Source organism: Cyprinus carpio, chromosome A1 (genome assembly GCF_018340385.1).
Source record: "Cyprinus carpio isolate SPL01 chromosome A1, ASM1834038v1, whole genome shotgun sequence".
NCBI lineage: Eukaryota > Metazoa > Chordata > Actinopteri > Cypriniformes > Cyprinidae > Cyprinus > Cyprinus carpio.
The window spans coordinates 20,958,022-20,976,563 of NC_056572.1; the positions used below are offsets into that span (position 1 = coordinate 20,958,022).

The 18,542-nt window shown below is 35.4% G+C and overlaps 1 protein-coding gene across 3 annotated transcripts in view; it reads left to right on the top strand.

Annotated features, from left to right (window-relative positions):
- Nucleotides 1-18,542, top strand: part of LOC109046563 (neuroligin-4, X-linked-like) — a 99,439-nt gene that overhangs the window by 13,714 nt on the left and 67,183 nt on the right. The window contains exons 3-4 of one of the 3 annotated variants that reach the window (XM_042757399.1): nucleotides 4,348-4,407; nucleotides 15,646-15,798. In XM_042757399.1, the coding sequence (XP_042613333.1) occupies nucleotides 4,348-4,407; nucleotides 15,646-15,798 (213 nt within the window). Of the gene's footprint in view, nucleotides 1-4,347; nucleotides 4,408-13,324; nucleotides 13,680-15,645; nucleotides 15,799-18,542 lie in introns of those variants that run through there. The other 2 variants (XM_042757405.1, XM_042757403.1) reach the window with 2 other exon arrangements.

The following is an 18,542-nucleotide window of genomic DNA, read 5'->3' on the forward strand; positions in this document are numbered from 1 at the left end:
TCAAGATTAATACTTTAGCCCATGATACCTAGCCAGAAGACATTTTTTATAATATTTATTTTTAGTAAGTAATTAAAAAATGGTATGTGATGCTGACTAAACAGATCAGTAGTTTGTTACAAAATTATCTGAAAATGTATTAAAGCGTGAATACAGACTAAATTAACTGATGATCATAAGTATTATATAAATAATATTTGTTAATGTTAATGTCAGTTGTATAGTGTTAGATTGTAATTTCCAATTTTCATTGCTTTTGTAATTCAGTAAAATTAGAGAATAAATGTGAAATATAAAATAAGAAGTAGGGACTGTTTGTGTCTAATATGCAGTGTTAAAATATATTGCCTTTTGCACTTTTTGGTTCAAATACAGTGCTGCCGAAATCCTGTCAAATATTGATTTCTAGAAGTTGAAAACATAGAAGTAGATTTGCAAGGCAAACATCCAAAATCTTCAGCGTAACAGATTTCATGCTGTCAAATTGACCAAATATTTTCCATTTGAATTACAGAGTTCAATCATAAGAAGCCTGAACATGGCATTATTAATTCTGTTAGAAATCTGGATGGTTTAAATCTCAAAACTGGAAGCATTAAAGCTGAAAATTATTTCTGTTAGTGTGGTATCCATTGGTTTATCCTCTGTTAAATATGTATGACAAACCATATGGTAAAGAGTATAAATGAATGTGTCACATTTTCTTTTTTGGGATTACACGTTCAGTTATTTTTGTTCTATGTTGGGTCAAGTTTAAAGGTTGTACCTTACACCCCCCTGAGCAACCAAGAAGAATAAGTGACAATAAAAAGCCAACATCTGTGCAATTTCACCTCAGAGCAGATGTGTTTATTCCATTGAACAGTGGTTTACTCACGGACTGCTCTCAGTCACACAACAGCTATATTAAATAGTGCAACCAGATCCAGTAAGAAACGTTTGAATATTATGCTGAATTCTCTATTATGAACCGCAAATCTGTACATTCTCAACAGCATTACCATTTAAAACAGAAGGAATATTATAGTAAACATTTAGTTTAAAAATACAAACATATAGTTACTTTTTAGCATGGTAGAAAGGAGACAATAATGCTTTTGGGTTACCAGGACGTACAAATGTAAGGATCTACAAATGTACTATGAAGTGCAAACTAGGGGTCCAATGGTTCAACTTACTCACACTTCGATGTTTAGGAAAAAAACAAACTATATTGTCAAATAAAAATAAAGAAATTAAGAGAAAATATTCTAACTACAAGCAACAGCTCAAATTAATACACTAGAGCAAAGATACAAATAAAATCAACAGTGCTTTTCAGGTTTTTTAGGTAAGTCTAACGTTAGTTTTTAGGTACAGAAATTGAATAAAGGAATCAAATGTAAAATAACATTGCATATTTGACTGTATAAATTAAAGATTAATCCCTATTAAAGTAACAGAAGTTATTCAGTCAAGAGCAGTGAGTGATTTCCGTGTTGTTGCTGTTTGATTAACATTAAGAAAGTCACTTTAAGAAAACACACTGATTCAGTGCACTGATACTGTATGTTCAGCCGGCTATGTCTGCTATAGGAAACTCACCAAGACGGGCATTTTGACATAATTTTTGTGTGAATTTGTCCATTCAACCACATGCGAGTTGCGAGTTAAAATGCTTCAGACGCCACAGATCTTCTCAGTGCGCGTGTGAGTTTGTGTCTTCTGGTTCTTTAATATTTAAACTGGCAAGGCTTAAATGAGTTTAGTTTAAACACAATTATTACACGGCTCTGTGGAATATTTGATTCTGATTGGTCAGTCGCGACATTCCGAGGTATGTTATCCCTGGATAACAACCTGTAAAAGCTAATAACACAGGCTCGTCCGGTAACAGCAGTTGGCGCTGAACTCTTGCTTGAACTATTTTTTTTTTCTTGGTGGAAGCTTTGCGTTTGTTTAACTAATAAAATACTAAAACTTGATTCAAAATGGTGTACAGTTGTTTAATTATGTCATCCTGGTATCGCATACTCGCTCTCGTTTCATACAAACGCAGCTGCTGCCATTTTGCTACGATTGTTTTGTACGCTGTAATGGATTATAAGAAACTAACAAACTGGTCCAGGTTTTCAAACATTTTTCATCTTATTCTTCTTTTATTGCCTTAATTATTTTGTGGTGAAATGTTGTGTAATACATGGTTTGCACCGTTTCCCTTAAATGTCCGTTTAGTTTGAATTAGCCGCTTGCTTGCAATGCTGTCTTCACGGAAGTTTTGCGTTCAAATATTTCAACTCAAATCAATATTTTGCATCTAATTATTTACTTATAAATAATTTGTTTATGGGATAATGTACATCCAGCTGGTCGTATCTCCGCTTTGCGTCGGTGTCCTGATCACCCTGTCGGGGTTTATTCTGCGAGAACAACCGGCTGGATGTACATTATCCCTTACATAGCAACGTGTGCTGTTCAGGTCCTAGTGCATGCCGAACCGTGTGTAGAGAACGGTACGGTTTGATTTTTTACCGAGAACCATTGTACACCTAGTGCAAACACAAAGGAAAATAAGGGCTGTATAGAGTTGCACTGTGAAAATTTTTTTTTTTTTTTTTTTTACTCATTTTAAAAATGTTAATGTTGTTAATGTGAATTTACATTTACTTATGTAAATTATGCATGTCTGCTTACATTAACCCATTCCTAACCGCCATCTGTAGAACTTGGCACAGGTCCCACTGCTCTCACATGTTAGTCTGGAGCCAAGAAATATTCACTTTCGTGATTGGAAACACATACTGTACAGTAAAGCTGTACCATTGCAGTGTTTTGTATAATACAAGCCTCTTTAGTTGTGTGGTACAAAAGAGGTCATTACTCAGAAGGAACCATGCAAAAGGATCTCTGGAGTTTGCCAAAATTCATAACACTGATGCACTGGTGATGGGAAAGATTTAGAGTCCAGGACAGAGCTGTTTATCTAGAAGTCAAATAGATCTGTGTGGTGCAAACCTAACAAAAGAGCAAATGGAACACATCACTTATACAATGAAGGATGGTAATGGAAGTATCGCACTGTAGGGCTACATCAGCAGGAACAAAACATCTTATTACAAGAAAGGAAAATGGAAGATGCAGAGAAATAATGCAAGAAAATATTATTTGAAATACACTAATAGTTCATTATTGAGAAGAACAAATACATTAATTTTAATTAATGTAGGTTGACATAGTATTTTTTTTTCTCAACAATGATGTATTATATGTCTAACATTAACATATTTTCTTAATAAAATTTGAGTATACCTGATAATAATTTTACTGTAGGATTTGTAATTTGGTAAAGGTACAGAATTGAACTGGAACAGTAGGAAAAGCAGGAAGACTGCCTTTTCTTTGTCTTTTCTTTGCTTTATTTAGTTATTTATTTATTTTTTTTACATGACTAGACACTTACTTTTGAGGTTGCTAATATTTGGACATCCAACTGTATCAGGCTAAGAAACCATTTCTTAAATATTATATTTTGGGAGGTTTTATTTATTTATGTAATTTATTTATTTAAAAAAGTGTAGTCTTTAGACTGAGACTGCTGTGATGTATTATTAAAAATATATATTGCGATAAACCCAAACTAATAAAACAAAAGAAGAAAAAAAAAAAGAAAATGAAAAGAAAAAGGACAACGAAACAAACATGAAAACAGCTACAGCTAGGCAACAGTCAGTCCGATCGCATCATTCATTCATTCATTCATTCATTCAAAAGAAGTGTATAGTTATTTAGGATCTATTCCGTGATCACCTCTAGGCAAAGTTATTACATTTTTCTTATTTCCTTTTTTTTTTTTTTTTTTTTTTTTTTTTTACAGTCCAAACTCATAATCCTTTTTGTGTAGTGCTTAGGACACAGCATGGTGGGTGTGTTGTTCACACTCTAGTGATTTACATGCTACTTGCTTTTGTTTGTACAGCTTGACATCCCACAATCCTCTGTTAACTGAAGAAATACTGGAACCTGTATGATCTCTCAGTGTGAGCCAATGTTAACACACAGTGCTGCTTATGTAATGAGCCAAGGTCATTTACAAAAAAAAAAACAGAAGGTTTTTTTTTTTTTTTTTGCCACTTTATTCTCCCCCTCATTTACACACCAAAATGAAATTATCTACAAAATATATTTATTCATTTAGACACATTTCCAAGCTGTAATGACTAATCCCCATTGTGTTACAATTGTTTTCACCAGATTTTCTTCAAACTTGAAATAAATCCTTTTGGAAAAGATTTTCATTTAATATTTAAGCTGCTGATTTAAAATCTGTTCCCCCATTTATCCTCTTTACTTTTCCCCTGTTGTTGACAGTAGGAGCCAATACAGTCAAAGGCGATGGTTTCACCAATAATGAGGGTGGCGAAAATAAAGGTATTTTTCCATCTTTTCCCCCCCATCTTTTTAACAACAAAGAGTAGAGATTCCAGCCTGAAACCTGCATGAAAGCAAAACCAGTTTTTTTTCTTCTGTAATGAATTCTTTAAATTGATTTAATTTTGTTCTTACCTTTTTTTGGCCATCGAAGTGCACCATCATAAAGCACATCTTTTTGACACCTCTTTCCTCTTTGGCGATTCCTAGCACAGAGCTGAAGGACTGTGTGAAAAGGCTAAAGTTTGCCTCTGCAGAAAATACAAGAACATCCATAAAATAACACGTGTTCTCACATTAACATTACCTTCTCCCAGTGCTGCAAAGTGAAAGACGGTTGACGAAAGTCTGCATGTTTTTTTTTTCTCTCTCTCTCCTCCTCCTCAAAGAAATTATTTAACAGTCATGTTTCCCTCTTTTTTTCTCAGTTTTGCCATTGTTTTTGCTTCATTGCCCAGTGGAGCATGAGCACTAACCTGTGTTGTTTTGACAGTGGAATTCTGTTCATTTGTAACTCCTGTCAGATGCTGTGTTGAAGAAACTCTTCTTGCTGTAACATTAACAGCTTGCTCTTTTGCATCCAATTACATTTGGACATATAGTACTTTGTAATACATAATGCATTATAAGGTGCTGTGAAAGGGTAGAGCTGTGTTGATGGATGCTGTATACATCTCAGAACAACATAGAGCCAGGTCAGTAATACTTATATGATAATTGAATTGATCTGTATTGGGCACAGGATCTAGTGGTCTCTCGACACGTTTGATAGATTGCTGTAGTGGCTTACTGTGGTTTGTGGCTGGCGAGGAGTCAGCTGTCATGATCTCTGAGTGATGTGTGCGATCATTGATTGCTGCTGTCCAGGCATGTTGTACTTTCTGATTGTCCTCTGATACCTACATTAGTATGGAAGAGAGCAAACATGTGTTTGTAGCCAGCTGGGGAAATACTACAAGAAGCATTTTCAAGATCTTATTTTGCTCTTTATCAAGGTTCAGCTTGGGCAATAATCTGGATACTGTTGCTCACAAACTTTGTCGAAATAGATGGTACTATTTCTGTGACCTGCCATTGTGTGAACACATAATGGTAAAATGTCAATGGTTAATTTAAAGAATTAGTTCAAACGCAAAAATCAAAATTTTCATCGTTTACACAGCTTATGTCATTCTAAATCTTTCTTTCATCTGATGAATACCAAATATTTTGAAGAATATTGACTTCCATTGTATGGAGAAAAATAAATAAATAAATAAATAGATGAATTAATTAATTAAAAAAGAAAGCAAAAAAAGAAAGCAAGAAAGAAAGCAAGAAAGAAAGAGAAAGAAAGAAAGAAAAAGAATAAAGAAAGAAAAATAATAAAGAAAGTAAGTCATACATGTTTGGAACAACATGGCAGAATTTCAATTATGGGCTGAACAATACCTATAACTTTGCTTTCTAAATTTAGTTTAGGTCACACTTTAGTTTGGGGAACAATTTTCACTATTAAATAACTATGACTTTTGCCTCAAGAAACTGCTAATTTGTTGCTTATTAATAGTTAGTAAGGTACTGTAGTTCCTAAGTTTAGGTATACAGTAGGATTAAGGGATCTAGAATGAAGAAATGCAGAATAAGGCATTAATATGTGTTTATAAGTATTAATAAACAGTCAATATGCTAGTAATATGCATGCTAATAAGCAGTTAGTTAATAGTGTGATTTTTTTTTCCTAAACTAAAGTGTTAAATTTGTTTCTTTTAGTTTTTAACAGTACAATATTGACAACACATTAGGTTAGGGAACTTAAGACTTTTCTCCTTTAAACTCATAAAATTTCTAATTTGCCACTTATTGTGTTAACGGGGTGTTATTAACGGCCTTCTGAAGTGAATGGTTGCGTTTGTGTAAAAAAAAAAAAAAAAAAAAAAAAAAAAAAGATTCCATGTACAATAAATAAAATAAAATATTTAAAATGTTTTTTATTTTATTTTATTTTTTTTGGGGGGGGGTTAGGATTTCAAAAGGATTTCACTGGATTTCAAAGAAAGACTTTGAAATCCAGTGAATTTAAAATTCAAGTAATTTATAATGTGCCTATAATTGTCTTATGTGCCATATAGCTTAATGTTGTTTTAATTAATTAATTAATTAATTTATTTAAATTAATGATGCTTATTTTTATCTGGACACTTTAAGGTGTTTTCTACCTGCCAGTTATTTTGGCGTTGTCATGTTTGTCATCAGGTGCCAAAGAGTGAACTTGTAATTGAAGGAAAATATAATAATAATAATAATGTCAGCTATAATGAATAGCCTTGGACTTTGGATTGATTTGTCCAGATGGTATATTAACATTTACAAAGTTAATCTCTGCATTTTTAAATCAAGCTGCTTTTAAAAAGATACAGTGTTGAGTCCTGTAAGTACCCCCACCAAACGCTTCTTGTTCTGAAGAGACAAAGATAGTGTTTTCAGAAGGGCAGGATCAATGCTCTCTGTCTGTGTGAGCATCTGCAGTAGCCATGAATTACTCTTCCTGGCTCCCTTGAGGTTGTACCTATGCCATAAGACTCCCCTGCAAAATCACCCTACAGCAATGCACCAGCCTCCGTAATTTCCTGCCACCTTTAAACTCACCCAGAAAGGCTCTGTAAATGCATAGAAATGAAAGAGAAAGCGTTTTTTTTTGTCTGTAGTCCCATTAAATGATGGCACTCTTTAGATTCAGCCTGTAGAGAAAGAAAGAGCTTTAGTTTGGAAATGAACGAGTGAAAGACCATGCCTTAATTGGTTAACATGGGCTCTGAATGAAGGGCCTACAGCATTACTTTAACAGTTTTATTAAAGGTTGATGTTGAAAGCTTTAATTTGAGACCCAGTAGCAGTACATGAATATACAATATGGTGCATGTCCAGAAGCCACAGTTGACTCCGTCTTGATATGAGGCCAATAATAAGCATACAGTTGTCTTTAATGATACATTACTGCTATGCTTTCGCTGGTGTGCCTGCCCTGTATTGCTGTGCATTACAATTCTGTGTTACAGCTGAACAGACTGACTGAACAGCTCAGCATTGTACAGACTGCATGGTCATTAACACCCATCCTTCCCTACTAAAACTTCTGGGAATAGATTATTCAAAAATGAAAATTTTATCATTATTTTCTCATCTTTCAAAACCTCTATGATGTTGTTTCTTCAGTGGAATGCAAAGTTTTCATTTATTTATTTATTTATTTATTTATTTATTTATTTATTTATTTATTTATTTATTTATCTGATCTGAAGGATCATGTGACACTGAAAACTGGAGTAATGGCTGCTGACAATTCAGCTTCGGATCACAGGAATAAAGTAAATTTACTTATTTAAATATATTTTAATAGAAAATAAGAATGCATTATTTTTAATTGTTAAAATAATTTCACAATATTCAACTTTTTACTATATTTTTGATTAAAAGTAATGCAGCCTTGCTGAACATTATTGACTTATTTCAAAAGCATGTTTGTTATTATTATTATTATTATTATTATTATTATTATTATTATTATTATTTACTGTATTCTGTATAATACAATATATTTTACAGTGCTTTTGTGACCATTTTGAAGCCCTGTAGAAGTTTTGTGAAAAATAGTGGCCAGTACATTCTACTAAATATATCCTTCTGTGTTCCAAAAAAGTCATACATGTTTATCATGACACGAGGATGAGAAAATTATGACAGAATTTTAATTTTTTGGTGAACTATTTCTTTAATAAGAACTGTTGAGTCTAATGAAGAATTTAGCTCTTTCTCTCTCCTTCTTGCTCTGTATAAAGATGAGTAATGTGTGCAGTGCTGTGCAGCACATGAGGGAATATATTATCCTCCCCGGCCTGTCCTGGCAATGATGAATGTCCAGGGTGTGTGCACTGCGGAGTCACCCCACTCAGTCTCTCCTTTCGTTCCTTCCTCCCTTCCCTTTTCTCTCTTTCTCTCTGACAGTCTTGCTCTCTCTATATCTTTCTCTTTTATTTTATTTCTGTCTTTAATGTTCTCTCATCCGCTTTACCTACATATTCTTGTCACAGCACAGTTCCACGGATAAAACAAGAAAGGGAACTTTTATAACATCTAAGCAGTGAAACTCTGTATGGGATGCACTGACAGGATGGGCTCAGAGTGGACGCCTAAAGGATTGTTCAAACAGGAAGCGTTCTTGCGTCTGTCTGGGCTTTTCTTCTATGTAAACATTCTGTAGAAGGATGTCTTTAGCAGTCATGCTGTGTCTTGCAAACTCTGTCTCATGAGTTGTATAGTAGTTCTCAGACGTGAAACCAAATTGATGTTGAGAGTTTTGGTCAGAGAGTGGCATATGATCTCTCAAGCCTTTTGCCATGGGGTAACAAGTAAGTTCACCTTAACAAAAACATAGACAAGTAACTAGCACAACTACTACCAGAAATGGATAAAGAAATAAACTGAATATGTATTTATACATTTATAGTTGTGCTCATAAGTTTACATACCCCTTGATGAATATGGAAACTTTATAATTTTCACAAAATAATAGGCATCATGAAAATTGCATGTTATTATTATTATTATTATTATTATTATTATTATTATTATTATTATTATTATGTAGTAGTAGTAGTAGTAGTAGTACTGTCTTGAATAAGCTATTTCACATAACATTAATATATATGCTCCACAAGACAAAATAATAACTGAATGTGTTAAAATGCCTCCGTTCAAAAGTTTACACACCCTTAAATCTTAATAATGTATGTAATTTTCTGGATGATCCATGACTGTTTTTATGTTTTGTGATAGCTGTTCATGAGTCCCTTGATTGTCCTGAGCAGTTCAACTGCCCACTATTCTTCTGAAAAATCCTCCAGCTCCTGCACATTCTTTAGTTTTCCAGCATCTACTGCATATTTGACCGCTTTCCAAGAGAAACTGTATGAGTTTGAGGGAGACTGTTTAAGGGACAGTTGAGGGACACATACATAACAATTACAAATGTTGAAAATATTTACTGTTCAAGAAGGCAACACGATGCATTAAGAGCCCGGGGGTGTAAACTTTTGAACAGGATGATGATTTTTCTTATTTTGGTTAAAGATCAAATTTCTTTTCATTTAGTACTGCACTTTAGAAGCGACACAAATACATACATGTTTCCCAGAAGACAAAATAAGGACAATTTACCCCAAACATCCAATTCAAAAAGTTTACACCCTGCAGCTCTCCTCCAGCTCTTAATGCATCGTGTTGCCTTTTTGATCATAAGTAAATATTTTCACCTCTTGTAATTGTTATGTATGAGGCCCTCAGTTGTCCTCAGGTTAAAAAAAAATGGATCTCAAAATCATACAGACACTGTTGGACAGGGTTCAGATATGCAGAAGATGCTGGAAAACCAAATCATTTGCAGGAGCTGGAGCATTTTTCAGAAGAACAACAGGATCATCCAAGAAATGACACATAGTATTAATATTTAAGGGTATATAGACTTTTGAATTGGTTAATTTTTATAAATTCAGTTATTATTTTGTCTTGTGGAGAATATATAAATATATGCTATGTGAAATAGCTTTTTCAAGACAGTACTAAAAAAAAATCAAATTTTCATGATTCCTCTTAATTTGTGAAAATTATGAACATTTTGCATATTCTACAAGGGGTATGTAAACTTATGACGACAACTGTACACACACACACACACAAATATAAAGTGATGAGAGAATATTAAAAATAGTCTTATGTTTGGAATGACATAAGGGTGAGTAAACAATGACAATTTTCATTTGAAATATCCCTTTAACGAAGTTTGTTTGCAACAGGGAACAACTCTGTAAAAGCTGTATGTTTTCATATAGTTCGGATTGTACGACTTCATATGACTTGTCATTAGACATCTTGTACAATCTGTCATAAGAATGTGCAAGTTAAAAGTTAATGTTGCTCAAACTGTAGAGCAAAACTGTAGAGATAATAACTCAAAATGGTTCAAATTCCCAGGGAGTGCATGAACTGATAAAATGAAGACCAAGCATGATTTTTGTTTTGATAAAAGCGTCTGCCAAATGCATTAATGAATGAAATGATTGAAATGAAGTTAACGTTTAAAAACAAGATGTTTGGTTCCTTTCCACTGCATCTGCAGTAGCTGTATGTAAGAACTCATTCTGAGTGAGCGGTCCCTAACTCATCAGTCCCAAGGGCCAAAATGTTTGCCAACTCCGCAGGTTTCCAATGCCAGTTGAGTTTCAAAACACCTGGGATGTAGAATGTGCATAGATGTGCTGCCTTCACTGCTAACAGCCCCTCCAATATGTCTCATTGATCTATGAGTTTTGCTGTGAAGAGCCTTAAGATGTGTATCGGCATCTACTCTAAACAAGTTCATGGCAGCACTCCATTCTCGTAATGTGTTTCTGGATAGTTCTCCTTCCAATAACTGTGGCGATGAATGATTTGAAAGGTTTTCTTGGAAAGAGCCCATGAAATTAGTACCTAAATGGCATCTACTGGGTTCAGTTTGTCAGTTAAGATTCTCCGTAACAGAGCTTTCCAATTACGTGGGTGGAAACTTTTGCCAGCGTTGGTAGTAATGGGTCAGGATAGGTAACCCTAGACTGGTATAGAAGGATAAAACATCAACACAATGCTTGTGTAACATCTCCACTAAATGAGAAGCCTTGCACAGCTATTAGTCTGCCTGGTTGAGAGGCAGAGTATTAGACAGGAGGTTCTGGCCTTGCTGATGGTCCAGCAGAATAAAGGCGCTGCAACGCTGAAAGTTGTATACCAGCAAAGAGCTGCAAAATAGATGCACTCGCATTAGTGCGCTGCCTGGCGCCCACTCAGAACCCGACCGAGATTAATCACCTGTCACAACGGGTTGTTTTCCAGCTTTCCCTCTTTTTCTCTTTCTCTCTCGATCTGTTTCCCTCTCTCTCCATCTTTCTGTTTTCCTTTGCGGGGGAGAACGATACACAGACTTGCCTTTAATTCTGCTCGCCTGCCTACAGGCGCTGTAGGATTGTGCCAGCTCTGCAGCAGACCATGCTGTGTGTGTGTGTGTGTGTGTGTGTGTGTGTGTGTGTGTGTGTGTGTGTGTGTGTGTGAGAGAGAGAGAGAGTGTATGTGTCTGTGTGTTTGCCCACCACCTCTATGCAGTTAATGAAGCCATATGCAACAGAAACCACTTATCAAAGTTCAGTGAGGTGGCTTTGGCTGAATACCAATTACTCTGGATCTTACACTGTCTCCACTCCAGTCTGAGAAGCCAACAAGGGCGTTTCTAATGCAGATATACCACTCCCACTGAGAGGAGGCTGTTTGCAGTGAGCGTGTTTACGGAGGTGGATGTAAACACACACACACACACACACACACACACTCCGATGTCATAACCCCTTTTTGAAGCCATTAGCTCTCATTCCATCAGCTGTTGTAAGCAGGCTGAGGAAGCTGTTTGATGAAATATTAGTATACACATTATCCAAATAAGAGTAACGGTGCAAATCACAGCGCATTAAAACACACTTAATTAAAGATGCACACTGATTATTCACCTTGAAAAAAAAAAAAAAGTTACGACTTGCTTTTTTTCTCCTTTGAGGAATCTTTGAATCAGTTTTAAGTTGTTGTTAGGTGTTTCTGTGTACTTTTAAAAAAGTAAATTATTTTAAAGTGATAGTTTACCCCAAACATTTAATTCTGTTTTCATTTACTCACCCTCATGTCATTCCAAATCTGTATGACTTTCTTTCCTCAGTGGAATGTATATATACAGTACACCCATGACCACTTTATTAAGTACACCTTGCTTGTACCAGGTTGGACTCCCTTTTGCCTTCAAAACTACCTAATTTCTTCATGGTGTAAATTCAACAAGGTGCTGGAAACATTCCTCAGAGATTTTCGTTCATATTGACATTGCTGCAGATTTGTTGGCTGCACATCCATGATGCAAATCTCCCTTTCCAGCACATCCCAATGGCGCTCTACTGGATTGAGATCTAATAAATAACTAACCCACATGATCAAAAAAAAATCACTATAATGTTCAAGATACCAGTTACACAGGTAGGTTGTGGCATTTAAACAATGCTCAACAGGTACTAAGGAGCCCAAAGTGTACCAAGAAAATATCTCCCAACTCCAGTGCACCAGCAGCAGCCTGAACCATTGATACAAGGCAGGATGAATCCATACTTTCATGTTGTTTTTACACCAAATTCTGACCCTACCATCCGAATTTCGCAGCAGAAATCAAGACTCATAAGACCAGGCAACCATTTCCAATCTTCTATTGCCCAATTTTGGTGAACCCATACAAACTGTAGCCTCAGTTTCCTGTTCTTAGCTGACAGGAGTGGCACCCGCTGTGGTTCTCTGCTGCTGTAGCCAATTCACTTCAAGGTTCAGCATGTTGTGCTTTCAGAGATCTTCTTCTGCATACCTCGGTTGTAAAGAGTGGTTATTTGATTTGCTGCTGACTTTCTGTCAGCTCGAACCAGTCTGGCCATTCTCCTTTGACCTCTGGGATCAACAAGGCATTTTTTGCTCATGGAACTGCCACTCACTGGATATTTTCTCTTTTTCGAACCATTCTCTGTAAACTTTAGAGATCCCAGCAAATCAGCAGTTTATGAAATACTCAGACCAGCCCGTCTGGTATCAACAAATATGCCATGTTCAAAGTCATTTAAATCACCTTTCTTCCCCATTCTGATGCTCGGTTTCAACTTCAGCAGATTGTATTGGCCAAGTCTACATACCTAAAGGCATTGAATTGCTGCGGTGTGACTGGCTGATTTGATGTTTGCGTTAACAAGCAGTTGAACAGGTGTACCTATTAAAGTGGCTGATGAGTGTAAATATAGGCTAGTTGTTTACATCTTCCCTCAAGATGCATTTGTTGATATTAAAATTTAGCATCTGCAGTAAGAGCACTCATCTAGTAACTCTCAATGTGTGTTTTTATTGTGACTAAAAGGGACACATCTGTATCTGTATTAGTTGTTTTGTTCAAGACCATTTGATATCTGGTGTGAAAATCTAAAGTCTGGTAAGCCTGCCTGCAATTTGTAAAATGCTATCAAAGACTTCCTCATCCTGGGGCTTCATGTCTCCTGTTTTATAATCAGCATCCTACACATGTACTAATCAGGGGCTTTAATCAGAACAAGAGAGACCCACAAATAACAAACTCGTCTGCAGCAATTATGGACTTCGCTGTGCATGAGCCACATCTTTAGGTGAATCACGCTGAGGTAGGATTAGTTTCAATGAAAATGCAGCTCGGTAATGGTATAAAGAGGCAATTTAATTTGGGATATTTGTCTGATGTTCTCATTTGGGATTTTACTATTGGATTTGCTTGTCAAAGTGTAAAGCCTAATGAGTTCTATTGATGTCCGTTTACTGAGAAAAACTGCCAGTGATTTTGTCAGGCCACTAACAGCTGGAGAGAGAAAAAAAAAAAAGTTGTTTAGTTATTCAACCAGGGCTCTGAACTGGTTCAAGGAACAAAAAGAAAACCGGAAAGAACAAAATTTTGACAGGAACAGAACCAGAAACAAATTTTATAGTTCTGAACAGAATTGAAAATTTGAAATGGTCATTAACCAGTTAATAACGTTATTTTATCATTTCATTTAATATTTGAAATTTGCTGTCAACCAATCACGAATTCCAGTAGTACGGCCTATGCAAATGTGACGCTGAAGCCAACGAGTGAAATGTCCTCTCAGCTGTGGACTCATCATAGGTAAGTCGCAATGGCTATATGCACCGCCCTTAGAGTTTATCTGAGGATAGTCTAAGATGAATTCAACAGATCACACGCACCCGCAGCGCTTCTGTGAATGGAGAAAACAGAAAAACTATAGGTTTACATAAAAAGGAATATAGGCATATACACTAAATATATTTCACTTAAATCATACTGACAGATTAATGAAACAAATGAAAAAAATGTGCTAAATTACGGTTCATTGTGACACGTGCCAAAGTTTTTGGAAAGGAAAACGAAACAGCAGAGATTAATTTTCTTTATTTTTTCAAAAGCTTTGCAGTTTTAATTATTTTGCAAAAGCTTGACAGCTTAACCAACCAGTGTTGGTATGACCATCGCGCCAATGCCTTATGAGCCACCACAACATGATTTTGCTATATCGAAGCCTGTACATTATCAAAATAAAATACAGTTAAAGAAATAAATAAAAAGTTACACTGCTGCGTTGTACAAAAATTGTTGTGTTCAGCGTGACCGCGCCTCACTGTGCTGATATAGCCGATGTGAAGGATGATGTTTGATGTCTATGAAAGTACAAACATTATATAATTAATAATATTTTAGCATCCAGATACGTCGGGAACATGGAAACATTTGGATTTGTGCCGAATGAGTAAAGTAGGCATCAGCTTTACTTGAAATTAATTTGTTTTTGGATTGACGTGTTTATAGCCTAAACTTTAGAGGATTTGTTTCGAGAGAAACTAATAACTGTTTTTATAATGTTTGTAAACAGTTTGTTTTAGCATACACCCATACTACCACTCATTATTACGGAAAGTAATAGGGAAAAAAAAAAAAGACGTGAGCCGCGACTTAAGTTTTTTTTTTTATTCTCACTTTCAAAACGCAATCTTATACAAGTGTTTTTTTTTTTTTAACAATGCAGCAAACATTTTTTTTTAATATCTTAAAAATACTTTGATGTCTTAAAAGTGTTGATAGATTTTTTTTCTTTCTTTCTTTTTTTTAGTAGCCTAGCCTACATTTGGCCAAAATCTTGAAAAAATGATGCTGTATTGGCTGTGACTAAGCTCAGCGGGTTATTGGCTAATGTTAGCCTACCAGATCTCTCTTTTTTTCCTTTTCTTTTTGAGTAAAGAAAATCCTAAAAAAATATAATAATAATAATAATAATTAAAATTATTATTATTATTATTATTAGGCAAATTATAGGCAAAGAAAATTATTATTATTATTATTATTTTAAATAACTTTATTAACCGGTATTTTTCCACCCCAACCGGTTTCGGTTTCGGTAATAATATCAGAAAACGCAGGAACAGAAACGTTAAAAAATATCGATTCTGCTCAGAGTGAACCGATTGAATTATTTTATTTTATTTTATTTTATTTTTTCATTTTCAAGCCCTGCATTCAACAAACATATGAATTTTTATGGTATGTTAAGATCATTGTTTTTTTGTTTTTTGTACCTGCAGACATCCATGATGAGAATGGGCTGAGACCTGTTATGGTGTACATCCATGGTGGGTCCTACATGGAAGGTACAGGCAATATGATTGACGGCAGCATTCTGGCCAGCTATGGAAATGTAATCGTGGTGACCCTGAACTATAGGCTGGGAGTCCTGGGTAAGTCATTGGTTTTTCATTAAATGGTGGATGGTTTTGACTATGGAATATCTTGCTGACCTTCAGTTTTATATTCACCCTCCTACACACTTAATAAAGTTCTACACATGTGTTAAAGTGGCTTGTGATCTTGGAATAGCTGAGAAATAAAAGGGTTTCAGTTTCTTGACCGGTTTTGCTTCAGTGTTATTATAAGAATCTGTGCTGTCTTATAACTTTCAAGTTAAAGTCCACTTTTGAACTCTTTTTCACCTTTCAATGCAACACAGCTATGTTTCAGTTGGATGTAGTATGATTAATAATTTAAGAATCTCATTCTTTCAGATTGTTGCTTCTCTTATTGGATGCGGTGGGTAAATATTAAAAAGGATCATAGTTTTATTCACAGTCCCCCACTTCAGCTGCTCTTACAGCTCATTATCAGCCACAGCTCTCTGTGATGTTGGCTATATTTAGATGTGATGGAGGAAAGGGTATAGGTCTACTGCAAAAGTGTGCACTGCAGGAAAAAGACAGTAGTTGGGGGAAAGGGAGGAAAGTGGCTGTAAGACTGAGGACAGGAGTGAGAGAGTGCAAGCGAAGCCTTTGTTAAAAGTGTTCCTGCTTCTCTGCCTGACAGTGTTCAGCACGAAGGTGATGAAGATATTCTAAAGTATCTGTCTATCTCTGTCTTTATGGAGAGCAGTTTGAAGTGGCAATGAAAAGCAGAGTCCTAGATGGAGGGTAAAGTGAAATTGGAACATGTTCCCAAGCATGTAAAATTGCAGGATCGTTTCCTTTTTGTACCCCCTCTTCAGAAAGCGAGAGCTCTTCCTCTATGACAGAAGTCATATTTTAACACCTCTGAGGTATCTTGGTGGCAGCATCTGTGTGTGTGTGTGTGTGTGTGTGTGTGTGTGTGTGTGTGTGTGTGTGTGTGTGTGTGTGTGTGTGTGTGTATGTGCGCACTGCACAGACTGCTGTCTAGTTGGCCCATGCCCAGTCTGCCACCAGCGAGACACATTTTCTTCTCAGCTGTTTTTAGACCTAGTGTTGTAATGGTTTTATCCAGCTTTTAGACACATGTTCACTGATTAGCCAAGGGTGAGAGGAGCATTCCGGTGTGAAAATACCATTTGTAGAGAGTCATGCTCTACTCTCTGGAATGAGCTAGTTAGAGAACAAATTTGTGACTGAACAATATGTAGACACATTTAAGATAGATACAGCGACAACGTGATATGCATAACAGGGTTGTTAGTGTCATTATCTTGTGGGAAGTAATACAACTGCATGGGTGTTTATTTATAATAATGTTGTATAGGGTATGTGGGCAAGCATTTGCACGGATGTGCATTTTCTGTTGAATGTATATCTGTAACTGTGTGTGTGCTTTCATAGTAATTGCTTCATCTGCAGTGGGGCACATGTGGCCTGCCGATGATCCAGTGGAGGCTGTTAGAATGAAGAGAGATGTGTCACTGGCACATGATACTCTCTCTCTTTCTCTCTCTCTCTCTCTTTCTCTCTCTCACATGGCGACGTGAGCTGATTGCTCATGTGCTTCATAATACAGCAGAATGTCTGTTTCTAACTCTTCATCAAAGTGCATTATGGGAAACTTTATTCCGATTTGTCATAATGAGGTATTTATGTATGCATCACTAAATGAAGTTCACACAGCAGCATAAAACAGTTGTCAATTCTTTTTTTTTTGTCTTAAATACTGTTGTTCACAAACAATTTGGTCATGAATGGCAAACAGATTCAATGATCTCAAATAATAATAATAATAATAATAATAATAACTATCCCTTTAGATATTTGAAGTGCTTTTGTTCTAGCCATCTAGTCATCAATTGAAAAATAAGATTGAATGAATGAATGATTGAATAAAAGGTAATCAACACTGCACTTATTTGATATACAGTAAAACAGTAATATTGTGATTGTGATTACAATTTACAATAGCCATTTTCTATTTGAATATATTTAAAAATGTAATTTATTCCTGTGATGCAAAGCAAAATTTTCAGCAGCCAGTCTTCAGTGTCACGTGATCCTTCAGAAATCATTATAATATGCTGATTTGTGGCTCAAGAAACTTTTCTTATTATCAGTGTTGAAAACAGTTGCGCTGCTTCATAAATAATAAAAAAAGTAAATAAATAATAATAAATAAAGTAATACTTTTTTATATAAGAGAAGATATAAGAGATATAAGAGATATAAAGAGAAACTACTTTTAAGACTTAAAACATAACAACTTAAGACATAAAAATATATAGTGTATATTTAAAAAAAAAAATGTTTATGAAAGTGTTTGAATGTGTTTTTTTTTTTTTTTTTATTAAATATTTTTGTGTTGATTGTCTTATGATGTATGATGTAAATATGAACAGGTCAATTTGATTGATTCAGATCTGTTAGTATACTGCTGTCATTCCTAAACAGTGACACTGTGAATGTAGCCAATTGTGTAACAGATTTCTTGCTGAACCTCTAGTAGACATGCACATCTGAAATCTGCTTCTTGAAATTTTACAGTCTATAACTGTAAAACTGAACTGCAGAGTCCTGCAGAATCTCACTTTGGCGTTTATCAACAAGACACTAAAAAACCTTCCCAAATCACCCTCTGAGTCGTTTAACAGACAGTGGTTTATGCTGCAGTTTGTCAAACTCTGTGGAGCCTTTATTCTATTCACTTCTGTCTCTGTCAGTCTGTCTGGCCTGGAAGGCTTCTACAGGTTCCCTGAGGCTTC